The following is a 25,615-nucleotide window of genomic DNA, read 5'->3' as shown; positions in this document are numbered from 1 at the left end:
CTTGGTGCAGCTCTATTTTCCCCTCTGGTATCTGCCATGGAGGCTGGACTGACAGGAAGGATCTTGAGGTCTACGAACCAGGGTCTCCTTGACCAGTGAAGAGCCACCAGGATCAGCTCTGCCTACTCCCTGACTAGCTTCTGAACTACCCCGGGAAGGAGGGGGAGGGGAGGGAAAGTGTACAGATGTCCCCTTGGCCACATTGCGTGAAGAGCATCGACCCCTTCCGTTCCCTGAGCTGGGAACCGAGAGAAGAACCGTGGAAACTGGGTGCTGGCCGGAGTGGCTAAGAGGTCCACTACTGGCCCTCCGAACCTCCGGCAGATGCTCTGGAACAGCTCCTGGGACAGGCTCTACTCTCTGTTGTCCACCGTCTCTTGACTGAGCCAGTTGGCCTGATGGTTGTCAATCTCCGTGATGTGTCCCGCCCAGATCGACCGCAGATATCTCTCTGCCCAGCTGCCCAGCGACATCGCTTCAGAGTGCAGTGCCCTGCAACGCGTCCTGCCAATTGATATGGGCCTTGGCCGCCACCTTGTTGGTGAGGACCAGGATGTGATGATCCTCGACAGCAGTCCGGAAATATCGAAGTGCTAGATGGATCGCCTGGAGCTCCAGCCAGTTGATGTTGTTTCAGAGCTCTGCCAGGACTACCGGCCCTGCGCCAACTGGGACTCCAGGGTTTCCCTCCAGCCGAAGAGGCTGGCGTCCGTGGTGAGAATGAAGCGTTCCTGGTCCGTGAACTCGGACTTCTTGAGCAAGGCTGGGGACAGCCACCACTTGAGGGAAATCAGTATCTGAGGGGTGGCCTCGACCTTGGCCGGTGAGCTGCTAGTGTTGACTCTCTGGAACAGTAGGAATCACCACTGCAGTGTCCTGGCATGCAACCGTTCCCACGGTACTACCTAGATGCCCAACAAGCTGGATAGAAGGGCTATGGGAATACAACGGTCCCTCTATGGACCTGCTTAATCATCTTAACCAAACTGGCCCTGCGGTCCGGGGAGAGAAAAACCTTTCCTGCACGGGGAGTCTATGACCGCCCCTAAATGGAGAATTCTAGTTGACGGGGTGAGGGAACTCTTTTCAAAGTTGATCGAGAACCCAAGCCCCTGAAGGGTGTCCATGACCTGCCAGAGGTCCACCCTCGTCTGACCCGGAGATGCCCCCTGGACAAAGACATCATCCAGGAAGCAATGTAGCCTAATGGGAAAGCCCCTTAGGTAGGCTGCCACCACCGCCAGTACCTTGGTGAATGACCTAGTTGCAGAGGATAACCCAAAGGGAAGAGCCCTGTATTGGAAGTGGCGGCCCAGGTAGGAGAACCGCAGGTACTGCCTGTGGAGTGGGAGGATGGGGATATGGAGATAAGCCTCCGTGAGGTCTATAGAAGCCATGTAATCCCCCTCCCGTATGCCTGCTAGAATGGATTTAAGTGAGGCCATCTTGAACTTGCGTTACACAAAATGTTGGTTCAAGAGCTTCAAGTCGAGAATAACTCTCCAACCCCCTCAAAGCTTTCGGCACGAGGAACAGATTTGAGTAGAACCCCTGGCCCACCTGGTCCTAAGGGACCGGTTCTATCGTGGCAATGTCAAGCAGATGCTTAATGGCCTGAGGCATCCGCCTGCGTTTGTCTAGATTTTGCGCCAGGGGAAATGTGCGAAAGTGGTTGGGGGGGATGGAGAAGAACTCTAGCCGAAGCCCATGTGAGACAGTGCTGATTACCCAGGCATCAGAGGAAATTCTCACCCAGGCCTCGGAGAAGAGAGTCAGCGACCACCAATGGGTGGGGTCAGGTTCGACCTATTTCCCCGGAGGTAGGGGTGCCCACTTCCCCCTTGAAAGGGCCGCTTACTCTGAGGCCGGAAGCGGGATCTGTCCCTACTGAAGTTGCGGCCAGATGTCCTCTCTGACCTGGGAAAAGAGTACCTGCTCTGCTGAGCCTCCTGTTCCGGGGGCTGGTACGAGGGCTTGTGGTAAAACGTGGTTGATCTTTGTTTCGCCTTCTTCGCCAAGGTGGGTAAGACTTTTTTCTTGTTTTTGTCCTCCACGAGGAGCGGTTCCAGGGCTGCCCCAAAGAGGGAGCCCCCCGTGTAGCCAGCCGATGCCAGCTGCCATTTGGACTTGCTGTCCGCCTGCCACCCCCTGAGCCAGAGAAGGCGACCGGAGGTCACAGATGACGCCATAGCCCTGGAAGCAAACTTCATTGCGTTTAGTGTGACATCAGCCGAAAGCTCTGCCACTGCCACTGGCAGATGCAGTTGCACATCCTCTGGAGCTATGCATTCCTGGATCTTCTCCATCCACAGGATCGTCGTGCGATTGAAGAATGAAGCCAATGCTGCTGCCTTGATGGCCCAGGCCGCTGACGGGAATGTTTTTCTCAGGGTCAGCTCCGCCTTCCTGTCATCTGCCTTAAGGTTGTCTGTGACATCCTTGGTCACCAGGGATGCAGGAGACGCCAGGGCCACCACAGGTGGGTCCACGGCTAGTAACTGTATTGCTTGGGAAAAATCTGGCTCAATGTTATAAAAACGTCTGTCGTTACTGCCAGGGTTTGGGAAGGCGGTGGGCTTTTCCCATTGCTTCTTGACAACTTCCAGGAAGAGGAGAAGGGCAGGAATCTCCTCCTTCACCACCTTGGGTTCAGAAAAGACTGGGCCCCGGGGCTTTTTTGCTGCAGGCCCATCCGAGGAGCCTTCCTTGGCCCCCTACTTAGCTCCATCTATCCCTCCTCCTCTTCTACCTGTGCAGTAGCATGCATTTTGCGTAGAAGAGACTGAAATAAATTTGGGGGGAATAGTCCAGGAAATGCCAGAGTTTCCGGCTTGTCATCCTCCTTAGCCTCGGATAGGTCAGGATCTCTCTGGGGTCTGTCCCACTACTGAACCTTCACTAATGGGGGAAGGAGATGTAGGGCGACTCATGGGATTGGATGGAGGCCAAGCCTGGGATGAGCTGGCCCTAGGATTCCCACCTTGATCTGATGCTAAGGACCGAGCAGCCTGCTGCTGCATTCCATGTGTAATTCCAGAGGCAATTGCTCTTTCGATGAGATTTTGCAGCCCCCTTGGCAGATCATCTACATCCAGAGAATCCCAGCTGAAATTCTCTGGTTCCTGAGCTACCCCAGCTTGGGGAGGTAGACTGGACTTGGGCAGGGCTTGATCCTCCCTAGGATACACGTGAGCACAGGAATCTTCCAAGTCCAAATCCTGGTCCTCCAGGGAAAGGGGAGGAGAAGGAGACCTTTCCCCCCCAAATCTCCGTGGGGAATCTGGAGGGAGTCCAGGCTGGAACTCACCCCCAATGGGTATCTGGAATGGGGGGGGAGAGGGGCACTAAGTCTACCTTGCAAGGCCCTCAGTTTTTCAGCCCTGGAAAAGGTCTTTGTGCCCCCTCAGTTCATCCCTCTGGGTGGCACGAGAGGGGCGGGGGTTTGCAGCCTTAAGGCCTTGGCAGAAGCAGTGGTTGAAGGTCCCTCCCCAGGGGAGCATAGGGGAGAAGGAGACCCCCCTGCCTTCCCACCACGTGGGGGAATAAGGAAAATAAAGAAAAAAGTACTCCTCCTTGCGCAGCCTCCTGGCTCTCCCTCTCTTCTGCGATTGGGGGGGGGGGGGGGGCTCTGGGCTGGGAATCCCTAGCCTCTAGCCTCCCGACCATATAAAAAAAAACAGGGTTCGGTGCCATGTGCTTGGCAAAGCTGCAAATGGCTGCCGCGACCTCAGCGCTCTCTTTGATCCCAAGGATACAAAGTAACACTCCCTGGTGGTTAGAAAGGAAAACCACATAAAGCTACTTACAGGCTAGAGCAGAGAGCTAGCTACGGTAGCCGCAGAGGCAAGGAGGTTCCAGTAGAGATAGAAATCACAAGGAAAGTTAAAAATATGACTCGTTCTTTGGCCTGACTGAGATGAAGTGGAGAAGAAAGGGTGGAGCACAGAGGTGTGTCTTCAGCTTCATCCCAGTCTCGTGGCCAAATGGGCGGGTCAATACCATTCACTGGAGCCTCCTGTTTCTCGCTCAGGACTTTCACATCCTCTTTGGCATCAACTGAAAAGATACACAATTGGGTGTTGTCAGCAAAATTCTGAATGACATCGCCGATGAGTTTACATAAATGTCAGAAAGCACTGGGCTGCAAGAACTTTAACAAACAAAGGCAGTGAATAAACCAACCCACATTGTGGCTTGAATGTCTTAGCAAGACCTGGATGTACATTAATAGTTTTTAGATAATTTATTATTAATTATAAGCCATGAGATGGTGGATTCTATCATGTTGTAAAATTTTAGTATTTCACAAAGCAAATTCATCTTAAGAATAAAGTATATACCATACTTATGGATCTATCTAGAATTTTCTTGACATTTATTTATAAAAATATATACCACCGATCTCCCCAATAGCTGTGATTCTGGGCAGTTTACAGATATATAGGGCTGAATTATTATTTAGTGTAATTCTTATTACCATAATTCTGTAGTAAATTTAGGAAAGTGAAAACATGCATATAAATGAAAAATTGAAGATCTAAATAAAATAGGATTGAGTTATCGATATAGATAGATAGACAGACAGACAGACAGATTCTAAAGGCAACTGCATGTCCTGATTATATATTTTCTAAAGGTAACTGTAGCTAAAGCAAATGGTACTTAATTTCTTCAACCACTTTATGCTCTTTTGAAGATATACTATTATCTTATTGGTAAAATAACCAATTGAACTTTCACTTCTTGCCTTCAACTAATTTGTATTTAGTTCATGATCACATGAAATTAATAGTCCGTGCAGTTCCAAAGTTATTTGCCACCGGAGAGAGGCCATCCAGCTATTAAAAACCCAATCATACTTTTACAAAGAAGTTGGCTCATAATGAAAAGTTCTGAAGTAAAGCTAAGTAGACAGGCTAAATTAAATCTCAGTTTTATAGCAGTGTGTTACAACCTTTTCTTAATAAAGAAAATCAAGGGGGGAACTTTTTCCCAGTCAAAAAACACCATGAGAAAAATTATTCTCAATTTTACATTAGAATGAAAACACATTAAAACACTTAAGTTTTTCAAAAGGTAGATATTAAGGGGAGATGCAAGGTGGAGTTCACAGACATTGCTTTGGCTGTTAACAAAAAATGGGCCAAAATGTTTTTTTTATTAATTCAATAAAAAAAAACACTCTTCTTCTTGTACAAAATAGAACTGATCTAAGTATTCAAATAAAAGTTTAAAACAAATTGGAATTGGCTGCCTTTGTTAAATTATTGAATATTGATAGCAATAGCACTTAGACCTATATACCACTCCATAGTGCTTTACAGCAGTCTCTGGGCAGCTTCTAATTTCAGCATATTGACCCCAACAATCTGGGTCCTCATTTTACAGACCTCAGAAGGAGTCACTCTTCAGTCCCATCAGGATGAAACTCCAGGCTGCAGGAAGAGTTTTCCTGCAATATTGCACTCTAATCGTTGTTCCTTCTTTTGCTTCTTTTGATTTTATTTTTATTCAGGGAGCCCTGACTTAACACCCACTCATCCAGCGAGTGTTCAAAGCTATGACACCATTGAATGAGGAGTAGTCACAATGGGTCCTTGCAGCTTTGGCTGTTGCAGCTTCTCTCTGTTCATGTGATTGCAAATTGGGTGCTCAATAACCAGCTCGGAATTATGACATTGCTGCATCTATAGTCAGTCATATGATCACCATTTGCCCCCTTCATTGCTAGCTTCTGACAATTGAAGCAATTGGGAAAATTGGCAGGTCACAAATGGTGATCACATGACCAGGGGATTATGTGACCATACAGGATCTATCTAACAACAGTAACTGGGGCTACTGGAACTGCTATGTTAAGTTGACATGTCATGTGATATCATGCCTTATAACTATGTCACTTAACAATGCAATTCGTGCTCCCAATTTCTATGCAGTGAGGATTAATTTAGGATGTCCTAAACCTGGATTCAAGGTTTAATGGATTACCACATGCATTTGCCCAGTGAACTTTTTGTCCCCAGTTTTAATTGTATTTGTACTGCTTACACACTATTTTCCCTTCTTTTTGTCCTTTAGTGCCAAAGCCTCCTCAAAAAAGCTTCTATTATTAGTATGATTATTGTCCATAGAACTTCAAACTCAAAAACAAAATTTTTGTACAAATTCCAGAGATTAGGTCCTAAAGTGGCTAGGCCATCCAAAACTTTCATTCTGTTTCCCAATCCAGAGGCCCACAGGAATAAGCTACTGAAATACAAAAAGAAACCACTGAACAACATTTTTAGAGTTGTTCCACAGTTATGGGAAGGAAATAGATGGATTGAGTCTTCAATAGTCACAAAGTATTTATAAACTTTTAAGCAAGTCAACCCTAAAAGGAGCGCACTGGCTTCATAAGTACCTTCTGTAGGCTACCATTTTTTTAAAAATTGCATTTGATCTCTAGCTACATTCGTTATCTATTTATCCAAAGGTATCCAAAATCATAGAAAGGGAAACAAATCTCAAATCAAAATATGGCCTTTTTATAAAATCTCTTTTGGCAAAGTGTTAGTATTAACCAACTTCACAGTAATATTTATAACCACATAGGTGATTTTTATTGAGGTAATTTGTAATTTTCTAAAACTAATCCCTTCTTGAAAATAAGAACTGACCTTTTCCTTCATTTTGCTTTCTGGTTTTTTTTTTATTTAAACTATAGACAGAAGAAAATATCTATTGCATTTTGTATTTTCAATGGAAAACAAGTATGCTTTCTATTACTGTAGCCTTTACTGCAGACACAGATATTCTTATTTAACCAAATATGCTCCATCTAGCCTAGTCAAATATATGTAATTTTACACATTTAATTTTAAAGCTATCACTAACTGCAGGCAAAGGCTTTTCCAACAGTGTTTTCTTCTGTCCCTCCCACATTGCTGGGTATGAGAAGGAGAGTGAATTGTTTGTATGCCCAACAGTAGACAATTAGGAGTTTTGATGAATTACAAAAATCTGGTATTTACTTTGTGACCTTTTCAATTATTTAAAGGAAGGGGGTAAGATAAAAACAAGGACGAGAGAGGCATAAAATCACTAAATAACTGCTTCCCCCAAAAAACGAAAATACAAATCTCTTATTAATAATACCCCCTCAGACGAATTAGTGATAAAAAAAACTTTGGGTTGTGCAGAGATGGACAAATTAACATTGAAATATTATGAAATTTGGAACAATTGGTACAAATGGCTGCAAAACAAGAATAAAATAAATTAAGCCAAAAAACAATATATATAAATATATATAGAACTGTGTATAAAGGTGTGTAAATATAGAAGTGAAATATTATATACATATACAGGTATGATGACATAACAATGTTGATATAATGACTGTAAGGTGTTGTAGAAGGGAAAAAATAATTTTAAAAATCTGCTAATGAAAATACAAATCTCTATAATCTATTATCAGAATCACATTAGTATAATTTGAATCCTCATTCCAATCCAGTAACACTGGGAAGCACTCATTTTAGTATAATTTTAAGGCAATTATATTTCAAATAACTGTAATTATTGTACACTTCCCAGAGTCACTTCTCATGAGATGAGGGGATATATAAATTTGGTTACTAAAAAAATAACAATTCTGCAGCCATTAACTATTTTGTTATATATAGATCACCCTTGCTTAATAAATTCAATTGGGATTGGCAGCTCCATCACTGAGCAATTCATGTATTAAAGCAAGGCATCAATGACTGCAACGTATGTTTTTACTGGCAGCTTCTCCATTGATACTGCTAGTTGGAAGCCTCCTATGAAACATTTAAATGGTAATTATGTGCCTGTGGAACGCTGCAACCATCGTAAATGCCCATTGATTGTAAAGCACTGAATCTATCATGTGTCAGGGAAGCTACAAATGTTCTTAATTGTAAATTACAGTTCTAAAGCTATTTTTTCAGCCCTGTTGTAACTTAGAACTGTTATTAAATAGGACAGTTGTTAAGCAAGGACTAGTTGTACCAAATCTGAAATTTGCATAACACTTAACATCAGTACTCTGCACCAACAACTCTAAAGAAATATTCAGAAACACCTGAGCGTTTCTTACTGAATATCGTTCAGTCTACATCATTTATGACAAGGATTGTGAATTTGTTCTGTTTGCAAGGAATTGTCTCACTATATGCTTCTCTATACCAAAAATTCCATTTATATTATTGATTTGTATAGATTGCATATCAATATATTTGTAAACGTAAAGAAAATTAAAATGTATAGAATAAAGCATTAAAATGTCTAACTACATTTTTAAAAATATATCTAATGAACAGCTCAGAGAATAGAAAAGAGTTCTACTGAATTTAAGAATTAAGCAAAATAGTGTAAACACTTAATTCTTCCACACAATAAGATTTTTTTTAATAAGAAACCTCTGTTCATCAGAATATTGAAGTCTTCACAATTTAATGTAACAATTTAAGCAATGAGCTATGAATTTCAATGGTTCCAACAGTGTTTCATAGGCTACATATTTTTTATTTTCCTCCAGGAATTTGCAAAAGTATGTTTATTTTGGAAAAAGAAATCAGTCCACCTGTTGCTTTCCCAAAAATTTTACATGAACTGAAGTTGAGATGCCTTGACTTTCAAAAGTAAAATAGAGTTCTAATTGGAAAACCTATTCCATGCCTCAAGCCAAAATAATTACAATATCATAAATGAATCAAAATTTAAAAAATAAAAATCAGAGAAATATGGAGAAATGCAAAAATCTTTCCATATCCACCAGACTACTTCTTAGCAATAGCTTGGAAAGCTCCATAAGGTTTCGCTGCCTAAGGCAGTGGTTCCCAATGTGGGGCCCATGCCCCACAGGGGGGCAATTTGATTTTAATGGGGACAATTTGAACCTTGTTTAAACCAAGTTAATGGCCTTTTAGGCTTCCTCCAGGTGAGTAATGTTCACTTTTTGAGTAAAGTAAGAATTATATGTCATGGGGAGGGCATCAGGATTTTTAAGCTGCTTAGATGGTGCATGGCCAAAAAAAGGTTGGGAACCACTGGCCTATGGCCTAAAATGATGACAAAGATCATTAATAAAATGTCAAATGTAATCACACTTGCCAAAAGAACACAGAAAAGGATTTATAAAAAGGATCTTAAGCTTCTAATAGACATGTAATCTGCTTAGCACTTGGATAGAACAGTTTAGGAAGTAAAAAAAAATATTCTGAGAAAAATCAACAACCACTTCTAATATTGCTGTCCAGAAAATTATATGGAAAAATTCATTCACCAGGGATGCTATATTTTAGAAAATGTTCAGTTAAACTGGTCTCAAGTAATAAAAGCTTTTAATGTTAAAACTAGCTCTTAAAATAAAGGCTTAGTTTTGAAACTGGAAAAAAAAGACAATATAAACTAGGTGGGCAGTTATTTTAAAATTTTCATAACCCTGAAGTACAATGTCACTACCATATATTACTATTCATTCAACTTTGCTTTATGTTTGAGAACAACTAGATGGGTTTAGCAGAATGAGATACAAAATTAAATCACTTACAGCATCTCAAAATCGTGGCACGACAAAACCGCGCTCCACTAAAGCGCGCCCGATTAAACCGCGTCGCTGACATCATCAGCAGCGCGACAACAGCGATCGCAGAGAAAAAAGGGCGCTTTAAAAAGCGCTTTGAAAGCAAGCCGATTCAAGTTAAGGTAAGGGTTAGGTTTAGGGTTAGGGTTAGGTTAAGGGTTAGGGTTAGGTTAAGGGTTAGGGTTAGGTTTAGGGTTAGGTTTAGGGTTAGGTTTAGGGGGGTTAGGTTTAGGTTTAGGGGTTAATTTTAGCTTTAGCGTTCACAGCGTGCTTTTTTCGTCGCGCTGTGATGACGTCAGGTACGCGGTTTCGTCGAGCACGCTTTAGTCTAACGCAGTTTTGTGGTGGAACCCTCAAAATTGGTCTGGACCAGCACTTTCCAAGTCAATATTATATTCATTTGAAAAAAGACTTATAGGAGGCAGATTACAACTTAAAAATAAGGAGTCTATTATTTATTATCAGTGGAGGATATCTTCCAAGTCAAATACAAACTGGCCATACTTTCCAATTTTACCAGGAGAGTCCTAGGTTTTGGAAGATGTTCTGGAGACTTGATATACAGTCCAAGCTGGGGGGGAAATTAGAGGCTGTCCCTCTGATCAGTAGCAATAAAGTCATCAGAGGGAAGGGCATATCAGTGTCAGAATCACCATCAGCACTTGCTGCTTACTCAGCCTAGTATTGCAAAAAATCCAGAGAACCACTATACCACAGCAAAGAATTAGAGTTTCCTGTATCTTTGCTGCCATTTTATGGCCAACCAGATTTTTGTAATTCAGATATAGTAGTAACTGAGGCTGCAAGCATTCTTGAGGTGTTGGAGTAACAATAACCTGTAAATGCATGCAAATTAATGGTGCTTAGTTTTTACTGTTATAAATTTGGCCATCCTATCAAAAATCATCTTCGGAACAGGGATATGTGTTCAAAGCAGAGAGGGGAACTGCTAAAATATTCTGTATTTCTATAATTTTTCTACTAGTGGGAGAGAAAAAAGGCAATACTAATCAACCTATGCATTTCACACTATATTAAGCTACAATGACATCAGATTCACAGTATTTGTCATTATGGCAATTTAAAAATAGTTCTCCAAAAACACTAGAAACCTTTAACAGAATATGTCCCAGAGATCTTTAATCTGCTGGTAATTTTAGCTTCCAGGTCTAACAAACAAGCACACCTTTTACCAACCTATTCTTGACTGTGTTCCTGGAAGGTAAGCTTGAAGGAATAAGAAAGCAAGCAGCATAAGCCCATTCTAAGATTAGCACATCCTAAAAATTACTTACCTAATCAAGAACTCAAAGAGATCTTTGCTCCGTTCATAAGTATACATTATTTCTCAATTCCATTTTGCAAACACAGCAAAATCACTACTCCAGGGTCCACCCTCCTATGATGACAGCAAAAAAAACTGGCCCAAAATCAACTTTTTTATTTAGAATGATAAGAGGAAATAGAAACCTTGGGCTTCATTTCATGAAGATTTTTAAAATTTTTCAACATGGTCCTTTCCCTTGTCAAGGCTTGTTCAAGACTGTTTTTTCATGGCTACAGATCACTTCATTAGATATTGTTTTCATATGATGAGGAAAACTGTGTGTAAAAGTTTATGGAAACTTGATATTTAATCTACCACAGAACTTTGATGTATTCTGTTTTTCCAGAATTTTGTGTCATTTTATTTTGATCTTGTGTATGAAAAGTCCCTGAAGTTATCAAAGCTTGTATCAGAAAGCAATAGTTAAAATTTAGTCTTTTCTATTTAAAGAAAACACACAGATTATGAATATAGGTGGAACTCATCCTTATATTAGAACAGTGGTTCTCAACCTGTGGGTTGGGACCCCTTTGGGGGTCAAACGACCCTTTCACAGGGGTCGCCTAAGTTCATCGGAAAACACGTATTTTCGATGGTCTTAGGAACCGAGACACCAATTTTCATCACAACATGAGGAACTGTATTAAAGGGTTGCGGCATTGGAAAGGTTGAGAACCACTGTATTAGAGAGAGGAAACTACTGTAAGGCACAGAGCATATTTTTAAATTAGCTTCTGATTGGCTTTCCTTAATTTAGAATTCTTTTCAGTGCTTTATGTACACAAATGCATAATACAAAACTAAGGTCAAATCTGGATTTCATGACAATGTAATCTTGTCCCTTCAGTTATCAACTCAGGGGCACGTAAAAAAGCTACAGCTGAACAATGGATTTGCCCTGGGTCCACTTTGGAGTACTCCCATATTGCATCTGTTCCTAATAACAGTCATCAGAATTAATTGCTAATTTAGATTCTAAGGATTAAGGTTAAATAAAAATTTACCATGTCAATTTATGTCTGAGAACAATTAGATTGGCTAAGCAGACAAGATACAAGAGTCACCAAGTCTACTCATTACACAAGGACTAATATCTGTTTAAATTAGAATTATGTTCTACAGAAACAAGTTCCATTATATAATTACACTGAGAAATATTGGGCATGCTGGTCTATTACTGAAATAAAAAGATAAATCAAGCTTTCAGAATTCTTTAACTTTTAAAGGCTATCTATCTGCTATTAAACCCACGCATGTTTTTAAGCATTGCAATTATTCCTACTTTTCCATCTTCACTCAACACACATTTTAAATGCTGACATAAATCTGCTTATATCTAGAAGACTTCAGATTGTTATTAGAAACTGTAGTTCTACCTTGCTATAGTCCTCATTTACTGACAACAATTGGACCCAGCAACTCTTATCACTAAGTCATTCAGTGAAAAGTAGTTTTACAACTGGTACTTAAATTTACAAACTGTCCATGAGGTCACATGATTGTGACTTGTGACCTTTGCACCCAAATTTGACAAGTAAAGTCAAAGGAGAAGCTGGCAGTAAGTTGCAAATCACAGTCATGTGTCACTCTTAACAACTGTGGGTGATTCACTTAATAACCTCCAGCAGAACTGATGCAGGGGCATGGTCATGTGATGTTTTCACTGTCTTTGTAAATTTGAATGGTTGATAAATAGGATGGACATTATCTGTGAACTACCTATATTGATATCACCTGTTGGGGTCTTCATATTCTGTGTTACTCTCTGGTGCCTGACATAAACTAAGGTTTATTAATTATATTAGACCATACTATAGTAATTCTAATCTGAAATCAAAATATGTACTATACAGTACATGTTTTCAGTTCAGGTCTAATATATGGTATAAGAAGTAAAAGTAGAACATATTTAGTGGTTGTCATGGTATCTGCAGTTCAGAGACAACAACAGCCTTACTAGAACTTCCTAATTGCAACACACATCTAAACTTGCTCAGCAAGATATGTAAATACAGACACTGATTTCAATGAGCCCAATTTTAATTGAATGGGTTGCATGGGAGGTTTTGTGCTGACTTCAACCTGTACCTAGGACTGCTAGGGAAAGAGATTTGCTGCTTTATGCATTCTGAAAATTTCAAAACAGCATTTATTCACATCTGTCTCCAGTTTAAAAAAAAAGTCTACTTCTACTTCACTAAGTAGAATGCATAAGTAAGTAAAAGTTTAGTACCTGTGAAATGGAATACCAAGTAAAAAGTATTTTAAAAACTAAATTGAGTAGATTACCTTGCTGAAGAATACATACTATTAAAAAAAAATTCTTGTCTTTAGAATCAAAAAATCATTCATCACTTTCAATCTCCATGTAACTAAATCTAACAAGACAAATGTAAAATGTAATAAAAATTCCAGTGATGACTTGACCAAAATGTAAAAAAAAGAAAAACAAAGTTCAAGTTCTTCATTGAACCAATGAAATAAAAATTAGAAAAGATGTGGAGACTCTAGAAAGAGTGCAGAGAAGAGCAACAAAGATGATTAGAGCACTGGGGACTAAAACATATGAAGAACAGTTGCAGGAACTGGGTAGGTCTAGTTTAATAGAAAGAAGGACTCAGGGAGATATGATAGCAGTATTCCAATATCTCAGGGGTTGCCACAAAGAAGAGGGAGTCAAACTATTTTCCAAGGCACCTGAGGGTAGGACAAGAAGCAATGGATGGAAACTAATCAAGGAGAGAAGCAACTATTAAGGAGAATTAAGGAGAAATTTCCTGACAGTTACAACAGTTAATCAGTGGAACAGCTTGCCTCCAGAAGTTGTGAATGCCCCAACACTGGAAGTCTTTAAGAAGATGTTGGATAGCCATTTGTCTGAAACTGTATAGGGTTTCCTGCCTAGGCAGGAGGTTGGACTAGAAGAACTCCAAGGTCCCTTCCAACTCTGCTATTGTATTGTATTGTACTGTATTGTATTACAAATATAAGAGTTTGATCCCAATCTAAAACATCTAGTTGGTTTTAAGCAAGGAGCAATTTGCATATAATTCCGCATGCCTCCTATTCTTTTTCTTTCTTTTATACAACTACAAAACTGTAAAAATGCATCACTGAAATTCTACAACTACACATAAAAAATAGTAGTATGCTTGTTAAAGGTTTTTTTTACAATAATATAATGTATTATGCTGCCCATGGGCTTAGTGTATTTATTTTGCTTTAAAAAAAGTAAGTATGAAAAAATGGAAATTTCAGTCCTGTGTCAATGTTATACCTTTACACATTGGCCATTTTTTTCAAGTTTTGGCTGTAAAAAGGTTGCCTGACTTTGGTCCTTCTAAAGATTGCATCAATATGGCCACCCTGAGTTCCACAGAGAAATGCCTGGATATAAATGTAATAAATAAATAAATATGATTTATTTGCTTGATATAAGTTTATAGTTAACTGTGTCATGGAAGCGGTTTTCTTTCCACAAAATCAGGCTGATGATGAACTTTATATCAAGCAAATATATTAATTATGTATAAAAAGGATGAACATTAGTATCAAATCTAGCTGTCAAAATTACTGCAATCACTATTTATATGTAGCTAAAAGCTAGCTCAAGAAAGCATAATAATGTTATAGATACTAAAATGTACATAGCTAGTAAACATGGTTTGTTTTTAAAGAGACATTATTTAAATAGTCCCCTGTTAAAACCATTACCATTATACAAAAAATAACAATCATTATGAAAATTTATAACCATTTTCCTTATAATTTCCATAATTCGTCCTCACAGGAAGGGTGTATACATTCTACAAGTAGAAATTCAAGCATGTGGCATGGGATATAATTCACATTATACTTTTAGATTCAAAACTTCATGCATGCAACCAAGTTATAAACAGTCAAGTGTACTGAAATGCCCATTTAAAATGCAGTCTAAGAAAAGATGACACTTCAGCAGTAACTCAGTATGATGAAGTAAGCTCTTATGAAAGTTCATAAAATAGCCCAGTCATCGAAGGTTTTTTAACTCTCATTATTTGACTTCAAGTCTCAGGAGGTGGCAACCCTTTACCCAACATTGTCTGAGTTCAGAGGCACATAGAATTAGGCCTGAATCATTCAAAGATAAGACACTACCAGTAGATATCAAGACTGCAGAGTAGACCAGAATTTCAGTCAATAGCAAACTATTTCCATACTAATATAACTAGTTTGGCATAGTCCTCAATTTATGACAATTGCTATAAGTTAGTATGATCATTAAGTGACTCACTCCATGATCTGATCTTACCATCATGAGCCACCTTGGTCATTAAGTGAACTACATGATTGTTAAGTGAGTCCAGCATATCCAATAGGGTTTTTTTTTGTCATTTTCTACTGCAAAACAAAAAAAGTTGCAAATCATGTGATCACACAATATTGCATGCAGTTGTAAATGTGAACCAGTTGCCAAGTGCCCAAAATGTGGTCATATGACTGGAGCATGCACAATATTTTCTGATGATCAGACATGCTTTACAAGCTGTTAAGCATCATTTTTAAGGCTGGCGTAACTTTGACCAATTGTTAAGCATCCAGTTGTTAAGTGAAGACTACCTGTATGTCTACAAAGTCACCAGGAACTGAATTCAACTGGAAGGAGACTTGACTTTTCATTTGACTTCATGTTTCAAAGAATTTTAAAAGGGCAGTAAAGTATAACGTGCATGTCAGAATAATTTACATTAAGTGGAACTGTTACTTAATACCCTCTGAACTAAATACGGGGTTAAGCAGAACAAGTCTAACAATCCTATAACCTTCTTTCATTTATTAACTGCATTTCAATTAAAAGATGCAGTTAATTAGATTGCCTCAAGCCCAAGTAGTACAGAAAAGCAAAACTTCAGTTTAGAAAATATAAATTAGAGCCACATATGAAAAATAATCGAATTTATATTGTTCTAATGAGAGATATAGATTTAAGGACACAGCTGTTTGATCTCTTTTGAGCTATTAAGTCTTTGGATAAGTGAGTTTGCACCTGAGGTTAACACTTAAGTATTATAACATGTATATGCAATGTAAGAAAATAAACACAGTAAAACCTCATTTTGAGTAAACACTTGTGAAGATACCCATTATTCTCTAACCTCCAATAAATACGAAAGTATGCCACTGCATGGCATTAATGACATAACTGAGGCAATGATATGACTACAGATGTTATAAAATTAAGTATAATACTGATGTGAAATAAAATCAATAAAAGTAAAATCAATGTAAACTGCATTAACTGCATCATGTACACAACTTTAGATACAATCGATCTGTCCATTATTTGGTAGGGTAGGGGGGAGCCTAAGGGGAAATTTGGTCATGGCATCCAAATGTAGCTAAACAGAGGATTATAAAATAAAACATTCATTGTAATAGAAATTTGAATTTAAGGTTCTCCTAATTTATATATGTTACTATTATACAATCTGCCTCCATTTCTTATTCAACTTGACTTACTTTCAAAAAAGATAAAGATAAGTAACTATGGCTTAGTGAATAAAAATCACTCTACTGGAATTACAGACCACAACAGCTAAATGTGTATCATAAGCTAAACTAAAAAGTGATTTGTTGGCTTTTGACTTAGTGTGAAAGTCCAGCCGAGTTTCTGTAACCTGTTTGCATCAGCACATATTTCCCAAACAATTAGGAGGAAGATAATAAATTACAGGAAAGTGAGGTATACATCCAGTAGGAAATTATTTGAGCTTATCTTGTTATATGACTGCCTATAACATTAAAAAGTAAATCCATTTTTAATATCTGCAATATAGGATTCTTCTTTGCATGAGAGAATCAATTGTGATTCTCTTCACACTATCTAATACATCTAGATTTAACCAAATATTAGTCACATTCTACTTTTGAAACTGTTCCCAATCCTTGCCTTGCCAAACAAGAACTGTTTTCTCTGCCTTGCCGTTACTGTCACCCTTGGAAAGGTGTATCTTTTTCCAAACCACTTCCTGCTCAGTCTGAAGGACTCTGAACTTCTGCTACAGAATCACGTGGTTGCCCTTTGTGTAGGCAATGATTGTCAGAGGAAAAATAGCACATTCTTCAGCTGGAATTTTTAGATCTTTTGGGGACATGAAAGCAGTGGGACATGGTGGCATACTGCAGGAGGAAGAAGGACCACCAAACCAATGTATCATTTTTCTGTAGTTACCCAAACAACATTCAACCATTTTATAACAAGGAGCAAGTTCACCAAAAACACTTGACCAGTTTACAACAAGAAGCAAGTTCACAGAAGTCATTCAAAGTACCAGAGCAGAGTTCACAAGATAGAGCTTATCATTTCAAAGAGGCAAAAGAAAGGTTTTTTTCCCATTCAGAAACCCCATCTTCAACAGTCTGCTCATTCAGAATGTGTGTTCTTGTAGGCTGTATCACCCAATTTCTATTTCATGTGGATACTCAGGATTTACATAGGCATAGCAATTAAAATAATGTTGGCGTCTTGGAATTTTAACTGCCCTTTCAAATCTTGCCAAGGGAGGTATATGGAACAGTACAGTACAAGTAATGGGAGTGGCCAAAGTACACAGTACTTGCTTATCTATATCACAAACTTAATAGCACATACAAGTGTAGTTGGGTAAATATCTACAACAATAGGCATGCCTTTAAAGTTTCAAAGTAATCAAGTTATGACTCATTTGTGCTAGGTTACTCTGAAAACCAGCTAAAACACAACCCCAAAGTCTTCAAAAAAACCTAATTTTCATTTATCCCAAGTCAAAAAAAAGTATTCAGGCAGAAAATGTCAGAAGGGACAATAATAAAAGCTTTTAAGGGAAAGCTGTAAGTTTCCGCCTTAAAACCCGTGAAATCAATGCAAGTTCCTTCATATAGGCATGAAATTCTGAGAGGAAGAATTGCTGAGCTCAGACTCTTTTTGAAAAACAATTGTTTCAAATACTGTACTTTTTAAAAATGTGTGTGCTTATTGCAAAGCATCCGCAAATCAGGAAGTTGTACAGAATTGGTGACACTTTTTATTTGACACTGTTGGGGGATGCTAACTTGAGTACCTTGGATTTAAAACCCTATACTTGGGTACAAGTGTCCTTGAACTTCAATTCAATGGGCTTTACTCCACGTCAATTGATAATCTTCTCTAAGGGCCACAAAAACTACCTCATAGATGTGGGTTGTAGATGTCATGATTTACCTCTGATTGAATGCTTAGGAAACCCTATCTAACCATACAGAGGGACTATTAATCTCTCTGCCACCACCTCCCTCTCAAAACTACTAGAGGCATCTGGTTGAGGGCGAATTTTCACATCCCTTTTCGAAGTATAAACTTCCTTTCAAAACAAACAGGCAGCACCTTTCCGGGACCTCTCTTGCAGGATTCCCGGGAACACGGGGCACCCTTGTAAGTTATTTCCCGGCGCTGCTTGCAGCTTCCAGCTGGAAGGGCGAGAGAAAGCCCATCCTCCCAACCACTCAGGTAACCCAAGCAGAAGCAGCGACAGGTGTTTCCGCCGTCCCTTCTACCGAGAACAACGTCCATCCGTCCCCCGCGCACCACATGCCCTCCTCCCTTTCGGGGGGAGGGGAGGTTTAGGGGACCGCGCGCACCCTCACCTGGGCGCTTGGTAAGCCTGCATCCCGAGCCCCCGGCTGAGGAGGGGAGGGAAAAAGAGGGAAGGGAAACAAGGTGAGGTCGGGCTCTCCATTTTGGCGGCAACGAAACCCGAGTGTTACTCACAGCCATAGCGGGGTCTCTGCAAGGCCGGCGAAGAGGGTTCCTCATAATGCATTCTCTTCGGCGCAGCTGGGAGTTCTGTCCAAGCTGGAACAAACTTCGCGGAATCGCCGCCCCCGTAATCCTCGTTTCCCGGAGGAGCACCGCTGCAATCTTTAACCGTCCTGGAGCCACCGCCGCCGTTGCTTCTCTCCCAAATGCGGGAACACACACACACACACACACACAAACGCACAGCAGGGGGAGTTGCCTGTTCCTGGCGTCTTCCGCAACAGCCCCAAGGCGGTCTCGCTCGTCGTAGCCGATTGCTCTCGCAATCCCTGCCGACCGGAGGCGCGCGCGTCCCGCCGCGGCGCGCGAAAGAAGTTCGGGGCAGCCTCTCGAGCCTCCCCCCGCGGCCTCTGGATTCGCTTCCCCCGCTCTTTTACCTGTCCTCTTTGCAAGCTGCGCCTTCCCGGGCAAGGCGACGCCGGTGTGTGTGTGTGTGTTTATGTGTTTTTGTGTGTGTGTGGCTGCCTCCCGCGCGCGCTCAGCTCTTTTGCTGAAGGGACCCCCCCAAAGTGAACTCTTCCTCCACCCTCAGCTCGGCGCCTTCCCTCTTTCTCTCTCCCCAGCCCCGTTATTTCATCGGCGGGGAGAGGAAGGGGGGCGGTGGCTGAGGCTACTCCACAGCGACCTCTGCTGCCCGCAAAAGGCGAGGCGAACGGGTGGGTCGAGCCCCTTCCTCTCCTCCTCTTGTAATCTGCATATAGGCGATTTTTGCAGGAGGTGACGGGGCAGCTCTCGGCTTTCTGACTTCCTTTCCCCTCGCCTCAGCTCGCCGGCGTGGCTTCTAAGGTTTTCATGCTGGGCAACACGAGGACACAAGGAGAGAAAACCATTAGGGTGTTTCATCCTATTTCTGTCCCAGGCAGTTGCTCGGTGACAGAGAAGAACTCCTTTCGTGGGAACAACTTCACCAGTGGACACATTTCATAATCTGAAATTATTCGCTGCCAGCCTTCAGACAAGTTGTTCACATAATTTGCATTATGGCAGACACAAACTCAGTTCCGGAGCTCCTTAAATGTTTCTAAACATGCATAGATGAACCTTCATTTTTGAGTTTATCCCGCAACTGAAAAAGTGAGACTCTAACGTGACGTTTGGTATGTTTGTCCCAAAGGTGTGGATTTTTTTCCCCAAAAGGCAACTGGCCTTCCCCCCCCCCCTTTGGAGGAAGAGTTTTGCTATTGATTTGGGGTTAAACAAATGCTCACCAATCTTGACATGCCTCTGATCACAATCACAGCTTGGTAAGAATGTTCCAGTTGATGTGTTTGATAACAACCATCCACCTAATCTGTGGCCTTCCCTTTCTTCTGCTTTCCTCAGCTAAATCAAGCATAATTACCTATTTAGTGCATCAAAGATTCATCCACCCACACAGACCATATGTGATACTAATTTCCATAGCTACTGGCTAATTTGACCATTAGCCATGTATTTAGAGATGATGGAAAATTAAACCAATACATCTGGAGGATATGAAATCAGAGATTGAGAGTAAGGACTACTAAAGTCAACAATACCGATTTTTTTTTCCAATAGGCATATTTGATGAACATTGCAGAGTACAAAAATTATTTGGAAATCAGACAGTATGTTTTTCAAAACCTGTCTGTCATGTAATATAATTATTTTAATTGCTTTTAGAAATTAAGCCTGGATTTAGTTTTGACAAAATAAGAATGTATGGTCCTGCCTGTAGAACAGTTCACATTAATTAGAATGATGTCTCAAATTAATTAGCTGTTCTTTTTATTTTGCTTTTGTTTGGCGTTATAATTCAGCTTGGACGTCATGCTAACAATCTTTGGTTTCTTAAGCATAGATTAAAAATAAATTATAATTGGCTGATTAATTTCAAAAAAATAGGAGAAATAAAGATCATATTATTGATTGGCATAATTTGGCCTCATAGAATCTTAAAATACTTCATTCTGTTAGTGTTAAAGAAACAAGAAACAGATACTAGTTTGCAAATTAACTAGCTAGTGAATTATAATGAATAATCAAAATAAAATGAGATTATGCTGTATCCATAGGGGAACAGCAATAATGTTCCCCTATGGATACACACAATTATACTGCTGCCCAAACAGTAATGTTGGTTGTTTTAGGATTGCAGCTTTAGACTGAGGTACACCTTGTTAGAATTAATCATCTAGGGAGATAAGATCAAGGAACACATATTCTTCTTAACCAGACAAATGAGCTTTGCCTCTCATCTGAATAGAATATTTTATCATTCTGTCAATAGTTATTGACATCTGTCTTCTCCAAATAAATCTTTCAATAAGTTTTGAAAATGATTACTCAAGACGTATTTGGGTGGGAGGAGTTGAATCATCAATCCAAGAATAGAATTATAAAAAATATGTATTTGGAAACAAGAAAAAACAAAACAGGACAAGAAAATGGACATGACATTCACATGATTTCTACATTCAAAGTGTTTTTTTTTAGTGTGACTATACTCACTGACTCCAGAACTTAGTTAAAATCTGAACACAAGACATAAGTTGAAAGTATTTGTAACAAACCTTGACTATTTTCTGTGGTCTAGACTGGAACCATAATCTCAATTTTAAACAAACCACAGTTTGGGTGTTTGCTGCTTGGGCAGAGGATCTTCAGTATAGCTTTTCCATATATTTTAGCGTACCCTCAATTTTGTTTGAATGCAATGCACAGCTGGAGACAATGTACTGTTATATATTTTTGCAGGTCAACCACAGACGGATTTCAGCAAAAGATCAAATAATTCTTGCAAAAGAGCATAGCTCATAAAATGATCTTTAATCATGCCCCTTCATGTAGTATTTTGATAGGTAAGATTTCTGAACTTCCATCTGTACTGCTGTGGATTGAAATAATTTCATGCATGCATATATGAATGGTTGTACCTAGCCATATAATCATAGTATCTATGATAACCTTGACAATTTTATACTATAATTCACTGTCCCACACAGAAGAGATGAAGATTATTCAATATTGCTTTGGGGTTGCCAATCTTGTTCCTTCCATTTGTGTTAATGCTGTAATTCCTAGAATTCTCTGCCATTATGCTGCTCTGGTGATTCTAGAAGTTGCAGTCCTGAACATTCTTTGAGTGGAAATTAAAATTTTCTAAACAGTTCAATATGCAATTCTTTGTTCTGATCCTCTTAAGTCAAATAAACGAAGCTGTAAAATCACATTTGGTAGAAGGTCTCAATAAGCTCCAAATATAAGGATACAATGGCAGAGTGAAATTTTGAATCCAGAAGACTTTCTACTGCCAGTCTAATGGATGATAGACTGATTTCCATATCAATTTTTCTATATGCACATGTTTTATTAAAACAATGCATATATATAATCTCTGCCCCTCTCCCATCTGTATTTTTAAAAATATTTACACATAGTTTCTGTATGTCAGTACTGAAGAAATTTTTCAAAGTAGAATGGTCATGCTTCCTCTCATGGTTTTTTTTCCAGAAACATTATGAAACACCAAAAGAGGAACTGAAATATGTTTGAAAAAAAATATATAACCCAAAACACGTATTATTTAAACAGAATTTAAAAATCTAAGAGCCCAGAGATTTTGCATTTAGAAGCTACTACTGGTTGAAATACTTAAGAATTTTAAATAAGAATGAAACAAATGATGAAAGTTAATAGCATAGTTTGTTGCTGCCATATCTGTGGGCTACTGTTGCTATTACAATACACTTGTTTTATTGTGCTAAAATTAGGTGCATTTCCATTTTAGAAATTTTACCTTTTTAAAATAAATGCCTTCAAATTATATCAAATGAAAATGTTTTGCTTTGGTTTTTTCATAGGAGTAAGCAGTGGCTTGTTACTGAAAAATTATTTGTTTGGAAAAGAGTCAGACAGTTATTTTTTGGAAACAGCTCTTTTATCCCATGATACAGTGTGAAAATTCACTTTTTGATATAAAAAGAATGTTCTGATGCTTTTTGTCAAGCAGTTGATTAAATCTAAGTTTCAAAACGGGGGACCAGAATTGTTTGGATACACAAATGTTTATATAAACTACTACATGTTTTAAAATGTATTGCTAAAGGGCACAGTTATGTATACTTACTAGGATAGATAGTGGTTTAGTCAAAGCACTATAGTTAAATAAGCCATAGTTCAGCATAATCTGTAACTAAAAGTCAATACCTATAATGCTGATTTTTTTCCTTACTCATGAAATAAAATGAAAAGCAAATTAAAACCCTCATATAAAATCATAGCTAGCCTAATTGCAATTGTTGTATTACAAGTATTTACTTGCTATTTGTTTGTTTGCTTCTGGTTGTCTTCTCTGAGATGACCAAATTTAGGAATTTGATAGTTTCATCTGCAAAGATTGTCTCTGCACGATGCATATTCAGTAAAAAGGCTTTTAAGAGTATAAGAAATGGACATGAGCATTGAAAGATGGCATTATTTCATCTGACTCATTTCACATTTTCTCGGATTAAAATTGCTGTGTTAAATTGCTCTAATTAAAGTATATACAACTTTTGCATCTTGGAGCGAAGGGAAGGGACGCGACAAGCGGGTATGCAACAGCAACCTTTATTGAGAACAGAGTGACTACGATTCAACGTGGCGTGGTTCGCGCCAAACATTTATACCCCCGGGTTTGAACGAGGAGCCAATGGGGCGTCGAGTAGCTCGACCAATCGGGGCGAGGATTGAACCGGCTCCGCCCGGGAACCAATCAGAAAGGGAGTCCTTTATCCCCGCGCTTGTATTTCCCGCGCTAGTATTCAACACCCCTCCCCCCCTAGTAAAAGAGTCCCTAGGAAGGGCAAACATAGTCTCGTAAGTAGGTGGGACGGCGACGTTCTCGTCCCGACCTTCGTAGCTCCCCGGCGGTTGTCGATGGGGGGGGAACCGCCGATGGAGGTGTGTCTGTGGCGGGGCGGTGGATCTGCGATGCGGCCTCGTGAGATGGCACTGGCCCCGGGCCCCGTGCCCAATGTCCATTTGTCCGGGGTGGCGTCTCCGTGGCAACAGGAGTGTCCGACAGTGGCTCCGCGCAGTCTGGTTGGGGTGTAGGTTCAGAGTCTCGATAAGGGCTTCGAGGAAGGGAGTAGCCGGGTGAGGCGCGTCTGTCCGAAAAGTTCGTATCGGCTTGTCCCCCGTTCCCCGGGTAGAGGCGGTCCGTTTGGGGGAAGGTCATCGAGGGTGGCCCGTGCTGAGAGTGGGTGTCTGAGATTCTCGGGCCGTCTGTTTCCGTGGGGAGGCGTCGCCTTAACTGGTCCACGTGGCGCCTCCATTGTGTTCCGTCGGCCAGACCGACCCTGAAGGAACAGGGGCCGGTCAGAGCTGTGATGGTTGCGGGAACCCACCGTGGATCCCCCGAAAAGGAGCGGGCCCATACAGGATCCCCTAACTTAAACGCGTGGGAAGGGAGGGCCCCCAGGTTGCTCGGCAGATCCCCTGCGTAAAGTGGATGGAGCCTGTCTAGGGAGGTTCGCAATCTCCTACCCATCAAGAGCTCCGCGGGGCTTTTATTAGTCGTTGGGCAGGGTATGGAGTGCTGGCTCAAGAGGTAAGCTGCCACTCTTTCTTGCCAGTCGCCCTGGTCCATGCGGCCTAAGGCTTCTTTGGCCGAGCGAACTGCGCGCTCCGCCCGGCCGTTACTAGCTGGGTGATAAGGGCTGTGGCCGCGTGTCTGATTCCTTGTTCTGCCAGGAATTCTTGGAACGTGGTGGAGGTAAACTGGGGCCCATTATCTGAGACTATCACATCCGGTAACCCATGGGTGGCGAACATCTTACGAAGGGCCCTCACTGTACTCTCTGCTGTGGTGGAGGTCATGATTACCAGCTCCACCCACTTGGAGTAAGCATCGACTACTATCATGAAGTTTCGGCCGTGGAAGGGGCCGGCGAAGTCAATGTGTAAACGGGACCATGGGCCTCTAGGGATTTCCCACTCCCGGGGTGCGGCTGTGGGGGGATTCGGCCTAGAGTTTTGGCAGATCCTGCAGCGGCCTACGTAGTCTGCAATTTCCGAATCTAGCAAGGGCCACCACACATAGCTACGGGCTAAGGCTTTCATTCGCGCTATGCCTGGGTGGTTTTTGTGGAGTGCGGGCAGGATTCGTGCCCGCAGGGCTGTGGGGATCACTACCCTATCCCCCCAGACAAGACAACCCCCGTGTAGGGCGAGTTCTGCTTGTCGTGCTTTAAATGGTCGGAATCCTTCCGCAACCTTTTCCGTGGGCCAACCCCTCAAGACCCATGAAGCTACTTGGGATAGGACGGGGTCAGCCTTGGTGCAAGCTGCGACGTCCGCGGCAGAGACGGGGAGGTCGGATTCGGCGATGGACAAAATAGAGAGAGCGGGCACGTGGGCAGTGTCCGTCTCTGGCAAGGGGCAGCGGCTCAGGGCGTCTGCGTGCCCTAGCTGCTTACCCGGACGGTATAACAGCGTATACGAATACGCCGTTAGGAACTCCGTCCAGCGTGTCATGCGGGGAGACAAAATGGGGGGGGTTGGCTTGTCGCCTGCCAGTAGCCCCAGGAGTGGCTTGTGATCCATGACAAGGGTGAAATTCCTACCATAGAGGTAGTCATGGAACCGCTTAATGCCGGATACTGCAGCCAGGGCTTCTTTATCGATTTGGCTGTAGTTCCGCTCCGTGGAGGAGAGTGTCCGGGAATAGAAGGCTATGGGGGCCTCTGAGCCGTTCGGGAGGGCATGGCTCAGGACCGCCCCTATGCCATAGGGAGAGGCGTCGCAAGTCAGAACTAGGGGCATCCTATCGCTATATTGAATTAGTACTGCCGATGAGGTCAAAATGTCTTTTATAGCCGCGAACGCGTGCGCTTCACGGCTACCCCATTGCCAGGCCGCTGACCGGTCAAGCAGTCGG

The 25,615-nt window shown here is 41.1% G+C and overlaps 1 protein-coding gene across 3 annotated transcripts in view; it reads right to left on the bottom strand.

Annotated features, from left to right (window-relative positions):
- IQGAP2 (IQ motif containing GTPase activating protein 2) overlaps positions 1–19,307 on the bottom strand; it is a 137,057-nt gene extending 117,750 nt beyond the window's left edge. Inside the window, exon 1 of one of the 3 annotated variants that reach the window (XM_032214429.1) lies at positions 18,685–19,307. In XM_032214429.1, the coding sequence (XP_032070320.1) occupies positions 18,685–18,736 (52 nt within the window). In that variant the 5' untranslated portion in view covers positions 18,737–19,307. Of the gene's footprint in view, positions 1–16,848; positions 16,867–18,684 lie in introns of those variants that run through there. The other 2 variants (XM_032214426.1, XM_032214428.1) reach the window with 2 other exon arrangements.
- Between the last annotated feature and the right edge of the window lie 6,308 nt (positions 19,308–25,615).

Source organism: Thamnophis elegans, chromosome 3 (assembly GCF_009769535.1).
Source record: "Thamnophis elegans isolate rThaEle1 chromosome 3, rThaEle1.pri, whole genome shotgun sequence".
Classification (NCBI taxonomy): domain Eukaryota; kingdom Metazoa; phylum Chordata; class Lepidosauria; order Squamata; family Colubridae; genus Thamnophis; species Thamnophis elegans.
The sequence above is the reverse complement of the archived record's forward strand: the minus strand, read 5'-3'. Positions and strand labels throughout refer to the sequence as shown.